This window comes from Hylaeus anthracinus, unplaced genomic scaffold (assembly GCF_026225885.1).
Source record: "Hylaeus anthracinus isolate JK02 unplaced genomic scaffold, UHH_iyHylAnth1.0_haploid 11981, whole genome shotgun sequence".
Lineage (NCBI taxonomy): Eukaryota > Metazoa > Arthropoda > Insecta > Hymenoptera > Colletidae > Hylaeus > Hylaeus anthracinus.
This window is the reverse complement of record NW_026534329.1, coordinates 8354024-8361368: the sequence shown is the minus strand read 5'-3', so window position 1 is coordinate 8361368 and position 7345 is coordinate 8354024. Positions and strand designations below refer to the sequence as shown.

At 35.3% G+C, this 7345-nt stretch overlaps 1 protein-coding gene across 8 annotated transcripts in view; it reads right to left on the bottom strand.

Moving 5' to 3' along the window:
- Positions 1-7223, bottom strand: part of LOC128885332 (antichymotrypsin-2-like) — a 19662-nt gene extending 12439 nt beyond the window's left edge. For 3 of the 8 annotated variants that reach the window (XM_054139324.1, XM_054139328.1, XM_054139329.1), the window contains exon 1: positions 2727-2983. In XM_054139324.1, coding sequence (XP_053995299.1) covers positions 2727-2736 — 10 coding nt within the window. In that variant the 5' untranslated portion in view covers positions 2737-2983. Of the gene's footprint in view, positions 1-2726; positions 3044-6001; positions 6164-7136 lie in introns of those variants that run through there. The other 5 variants (XM_054139330.1, XM_054139323.1, XM_054139327.1 and 2 more) reach the window with 5 other exon arrangements.
- Positions 7224-7345: the final 122 nt, after the last annotated feature.

Sequence of the window (7345 nt, the reverse complement as noted above, 5' to 3'; positions counted from 1 at the left end):
AAAAAAGTGTTAACGTTGGCAAGGAGATATTCAGAAGATGCGTGGATCTATGCACTTGTACGCATGCGCTAAGAGACAAAGACAAATAGAGTACCACGGTTTTCTTTCTCTGTTAAGTCGTGACTTTTAACTGTAACATGGTCAGGGCCGGTTTTAGCAATATTGGCGCCCCGGGCAAGATTATCGCGGCGCCCCTTCAGGCTAAAATTTTTAAGAAAAGAAGACAAGGTAATAATATCAAACGATTGTAGCTAGATTGTAAAGATTGTTAAACTACAATATATAGCAGCTATACTAATCTACACCGGACTGCGATGCCCCCAAAAATCTGGCGCCCCGGGCGGTTGCCCGACCGCGCACCCACCTAACCCGGCCCTGGCTCTATGTTATTGAAAACAAATCGATCCATTAGTACACGCGGCATCGTAACGAATAGTAATTATTTTGATAAATGATTCGCGTGAAGCGATTCTATTCTCTCTAATTCTTGATATAATATCCAATATTATTACGAAACCTAACAGCTAGAATGTAATTTAACTCTTATTATGTTCGTTCCGTCTTATGACGAGATCGAACGGGAATACCAAGATGTGGTATTTATTTTAAACACAGGTATGTATGCGATACGTTCAACACTTTCGAAACAATTGTATCTCTCAACTATTTTCGATCATATTTACTTAGCATAATATAAACGTTTAGTATGGCGTATGAAATACGGGGTTTTATTTTCGAGTAAAGATTCGTTTAGAAAATATTAATTTTTATCGAATACCATTTTACATTTTTTTTGTCGAATTTCACTTGGTATGACACTGCAAAGGATTAATATTTTATTAACGCGATGATTTTGTTTACTTTCGAAGAATACCAAACATGGTGACACATTAACGGAATTAAAAAATAGCAATGAGACAGACATCACTGTTTAAAGATTATGGTTAATGTTTCGCGTGTGAAAAAAGTTTTGCGTAGTTTTTTAATTATCAGAGACAAATTTCTTGTACATTTATTACGAAATTTCTATGCATATTACACAAATGAAGATTATACAGGGTGTCCTAACAATGTTGGAGGTCATTGAAAAGAGTGGTTCGGGAAGTGATTTAAAACAATTTTTTCCTTAGCGAAAATATTGTGCGGGGTTTCGTTAAGGAGATATTAACGTAGTCTACGCTCCACCGACATACTCGCGTTCTGATTGGTCGCGGAACGCGGGCGCCTCGCGCTCAGATTGATCAGTGTTTTCCATTAATATCTTCTTAACGAAGCAACATATAACATTTTCGCTAAGGAAAAAGTTGTTTCAAATCACCTCCCGAACCACCTTTTTCAAGGTGTTGCATTTTTGGGACATCCTGTATTTTACAACTTATCTCTGTGATCAAAATTCAAGTCTCAATAATATAACAAAACGTTACTCTATAACTTTATCGAAACAACTTTTTAATAGACTTATCAAAAATTGGCTGAAGTTTACTTCTAGGCACTAAAAATTATTGACTTTTTTTATACCATTCAGTAGATTTTAATGCCTAGATTACAAAAATGTAAGTTTTAATGTTAGGAATCCAACGGTTTAAAAATTACGAGTATTTAAAGTTGAACACCTTTGACGTATTTTTGACTGGTTAATTGGACGCCATATTGGCTTTAGCCGATGCTCTCTTGATCAAATAAAAAAAAAGTAAAGTAAAGTAAAGTTTAACACAAAAATTAATCAATAGTAATTTAACAATTCTTAACCATTACTTATCTTTTTGTACCGATCAAATATTTTGCTAATTGATGTTTATAATTTCTTTGATACAGTTTGACGATGCAGTAAACAAGAAGAGAAAACAACTATAACTCAAGGATATAACTTAATGAAAATAAACCAGAATACGAGATCGCGTTCAAACTGTATACTGACGAAATGAACATTTTCAAAATGTTTACTTTCTAAGAGAAAAATATAGATGTTGAATTGAGCAATCTCCTCCTAAGTCGGTTAAAAAAGAATTGAATCGTAGACCACACTAAATAATATACATTTGTATATAATTTATCTGTAAAATTACAAATACGTTGACTTCATTCAGTACGTTAAGAATTTCAATATCAGAGGAAGCCACGATAATTTTAAAACACGCTAGAATTTATTTTATACGAAAATATCAAAGATGACGTTAATGGCGAGATATGATATTAATAGCATTAATCCACACATTAAATCTATTTAGTCTTCACAATACGATGATGGCACATGTATATACATACATACATACATACATACATACATATATATATATATATACCGGCTACGACAAATTTGAACTTTCTATGTAAATTAACAAATTTACATATTAAATGTATATTTGGTCTCCGCGATACGATGACACCAGTTACGAAAAACTCAAAGTTTCAAATATAAATCAACAAATTTCACAAATAATTTCCGATAAGTTTCTCAACCCGTTTAGTTATAATGAAGGAGATCTCGCGATACTCTGTGATCGTGATACGTATTAGGTTGGCCGAAAAGTTCGTTCGGTTCTTGGTAATGTTTATTTTAACTTGACGAGGACTTTTACAAACCCAGGGTCACGAATTTGATCAAAAGACAGGAAAAGATCGTATAACGCAATGAATAATATATTACAGAGTAAATATATTTCCTTTGGGCGTTAAAATCCGAACGAATTTTTTGTACAACTTAATAGAACATATAAATTACTCACGTAGCCACATGTTAAGTCCTGTCCGGTTAATGCTTTTCGCTTCGAAAGTTAAACGTGGACTGAAAGAGCGAATGAAAAAATATTACCGAACCATAAGGCCAGATCGAAGACGAGCGTCACACTGTGAAACGCGCATACCGAACCGATATAAAAGCACGAGGACGGGAATCAGGAAAATCCCAGAGTTGGAAGGAACGACCTATCAAGGATCGGTGTGCGTCACGACCAATCGTAAAGCACGAATCCGTTTAACCATGTGCCCGCACAAAGCGAAGCGGTGTGAATTTTAAATCCGATTGGTCTTCGATTAACGAATAATCGGAACTGAAATGCAATATAAACAAAACGAGATCAATTGACCGCTATTACCGACGTGTATTTAACGTAGTTTCCCTTTTTCTTTTCGGGTAAGAACTTATGAGAGAACTATATGGAAATACCGAATACAAGGTGGCAATAAATTTTAAAATATTATCTTCTGGGAAATATTAGAAGATTGTATGCTCATTGTAATTCTTACTTTTCTTGGAACTTGGATATTTATGTACTCGTATCTTTTAAACTATTGATTTCCTAAACTTTTAATTTGCATTTTCGGACGTTTCAGGTAAAAAACTATGAGCCTTGATAGGTTTTAACAAAAAAAAATGGGTCCCTGAGGCAAAGTTTAGCTGAATATTGTATCTGTATTTTATGTTTTTATTGTGTTACATCAAAGGATTCCAAGTTCCATTATCTAAAAGTCAACCCGATGCTCTCTGTACAAAGATATAATGTAAGTTAACTAGCAATGGACTAATATTACCTTTAAGCGAGTTTTAAAATATTATTTTTGAGGGAATATTGGAAGATTGTATGATCATTGTAAGTCTTACTTTTCTTGGAATATTGTATCTATATCTTATATTTTTACTGTGTGGCGTCAAAGGATTCCAAGTTCCGCTGTTTAAAAGTCAACCCAATGCTCTCTGTACAAAGATATAATGTAAGTTGCCTAGCAATGGACTAATATTGCTGTTAAACGAATGAGTTAAGTGAGCAAAATCATATAATTCGACTGTAACACCTAATATACTAGCCTTGCATTTACTTGTTCTTTAAATTCGTTTCATTCTTGCTTTATATTACTATACTTGGATATTACATTACTTTACTATAGCTTGGGTACCTCTGGATTGCTAAACCCTTACTGTAGCTACTGTAAAGCATAGCTACAACACCTGAGGGATATTACCTCTAAGTGACGCTAACTACAAAACACAATATAGTCATCAATTTTTACTATATATACTTTTTGGTCTTTACATATACGATGATATTAGTATAATTATATGAAATAAGCATTCCATATCTTATGAATAGATCGCGGATCTTTATGCAAAATAAAATCTTGGCAAATGTACCTACAAAAATTGAACCTAAATAGGTATTTATTTTACTTTGTAAATATTATAATATGAACTTTACTCTCAATATTTTGTATATTTTTGTATACTGTGTATTTTGTAGTTTCTTGCACATTCAAATTCCCTATAAATGCATAAAAATCCGCAGTCTACTTATGAATAAACATTAATTATTATATAAATGGTGATACTATAAAATATATATAAGTAATACTAGTGCCTATACACCTTTACAGGGCCTAAGATTTTATTAATAAAAGTATTACTCATATGGAAGTGGGAAAATTCCATTTGGCGGTACTTAGTGTACAATAAGAAAAAAGTAAGCAATTATTGAGCGGAAGAAACTTAAATCGCAATGTCCTCTAGTAAAGCAGTTCCTTTCTGAATATTAGAGTATCGTATTGATATGATAATGTATCAAAATTGAATCATTAGTTTTATTTTCACTCTCTGACATAAAAGAAATATTTATTTATTTATTGGCTACCACAATTTAATAAATAGTACCTTGACTACCTGTATTTATAACTTACTTCAATCTTTAAGCAATCCAGAAGTGTTTGTACAGCACTGTTATTTTTTAGCAACTGATCGCATACAGGTTAACTGCGTCAGACAGTTTTGGAAGATTTCAGAAGATTTGAACCTTTTGTTATGCGATCGACTGTGACATAACCTCGCTGGGTGCAATTAACAATAGGTTCATGGAACACGATTATTTTGTCCCATTACTAATTTCACAAGGAAAGTTACAGAAATCCTTTACATTTTTCGCCATTTATGCCCACTTTTATCCACATAAACGGACAAGCATACATCCAAATTGCTCTGGTAATAGATATGAACGTTATTAAAAAGTTCTTCAAAAATAAATAATGTAGCGAAGATAAGATACTAAAAAGTTTCATAAACTTAGTGTTAATGTTAATGAAGAACGCATGTATGTATTATACAGGGTGTCCCAAAAATGTTATAAGAGGTTGGAAAGAGGAGGTTCGGGAGGTGATTTGAAACAACTTTTTCCTTAGCAAAAATGTAGTCCGAGGCTTCGTTAAAGAGATACTAAGAAAAAACCTCGACCAATCAGAGCGCGAGTATGCCGGTGGAGTGTAGACTACGCGCGCTCTGATTAGTCGGGGTTTTTAGTTAATAATTCTACAAGAATTGCAAAATTGTTGTAGGTGCTTGAAAGGGGTGGTTTGGGGGGTGATTTAAAACAACTTTTTCCTTAGCGAAAATGTTGTCCGGGGCTTCGTTAAGGAGATATTAACAAAAAACCTCGACCAATCAGAGCGCGAGGATGCCGGTGGAGCGGCCGTAGTAGCGTATGAGCGCGGACGCTTAGCGCGTAGCCTACGCTCCACCGGCATACTCGCGCTCTGATTGGTCGGGGTAGCGTAGTCTACGCGCTTTGATTGGTCGGGGTTTTCCGTTAATATTTCCTAAACGAAGCCTCGGATAACATTTTCGCTAAAGAAAAAGTTGTTTCAAATCACCCCCCGAACCACCCCTTTCAAGGACCTCCAACATTAATTGGGACACCCTGTATTTCTACAGGAATATCCTCGTTAACACACTGACGATTCTCTTAAAATTTATTCAAAGAACCGCTTGGAACAAAATCTAAAATGGTACCAACGAAAATATAGTAAACCAATTAGTACATGAAATAAATAAAGAAAGAAAACTATAGAAAAATACACATGAAAATAGGATGTAATATAGAAATACATTTCCAGCATCCTAACGAAGACATGACGTGATTGTACATACATATATTTACTGATGATTCATTATTGCGTTACTAAAAAAATTTCAATTTACGGTCGTGTACACAATACATGTAATTCGTATAAAAGTACTTACCAAATTAGAACGTTGAGTGAATCACGAAGTTTCGCGCAGTAGGTGCGTCTATTTGATGGTATTTAAACACTCGTTTTGAGATGTATTCGGTATTCTCCCATTCACTTGCTGCAAACCACTGCAAACTGCTCGATAGCCGGCACTGGCACTGACTCGGACGAACTGAACACGATTCGGCAGATCGCAACGTTCGATAAGTCAATCGGTTTTGGCTAATCTTTGAGGTTTTGTTTGCGAACGAACGAGGAAAAAACAGCAGGCAATTAAATAAAACGCATATCGTTATTCGCGAATGCTTTCAACATATGTATACAAACTGACGACTGTGGGCGTTTTTTCTTTATCATGAAATAAACTTCAATCGATGAATGTTTTCGTAATTATCACGGTAAATGAGCGGTACGATTGACAAGTTTTAAGAACGGAATTAGGTCATATGTTAGGTAGAAAACCTTGAAAAATTCTTTACACGGATGTTGATTTTTGTTTACCTCTATTAAGGTATGGTCCTTATCAAATTAAATGAGTATTAAGCTTAATATACAGGGTGTCCCAAAAATGTTGTAACACCTTGAAAGGGGTGATTCGGGAGGTGATTTGGAACAACTTTTTCCTTAGCGAAAATGTTGTCCGAGGCTTCATTGAGGAGATATTAACGGAAAACACTGACCAATCAGAGCGCGCGTGTACCGTTGGAGCGGCCGTGGTAGCGAAGGCTACGAGCTAAGCGGCCGCGTCCAATGTCTTTCGATGCATGTCGAGTCGCTTGTTCGCGTACAAGCGCGGTCGCTTAGCACATAGCCTTCGCTACCGCGGCCGCTCCAACGGTATCGGCGCGCTCTGATTGGTCAGTGTTTTTCGTTAATATCTCCTCAACGAAGCCTCGGACATTTTCGCTAAAGAAAAAGTTGTTTCAAATCACCTCCCAAACCACCTCCTTCAATTTGTTACAACATTTTTAGGACACTCTGTATATATACAATACAACGACAACAAATATCTTATGAGAAAATTATTTAAGAATTTACACTATCCGCAGTTTGCACAAATTTGTGACGAGAGAATTGGCTGGAAACACGTGATGTGTATAAATAATGTTATTTTGCGAAACTGTGTCTAAAAGTATGAATATTACCTCGTGGAAAATGAATCTTTAACGTTCCGAACTTAAATGCATGACGGGTGCGGCTAAATGGAAACTGATTACTGAGCAACTATACCTTCTCAAGCGAGCCTACGTGTCGATAAGATTATTTAAGAAATTCCTGACACGTAAGCGCATCGCCCAAGAAGGTTGAGTCCATCCACCTGCACGTGCAAAGGAGTATAAACATTGAAAACATA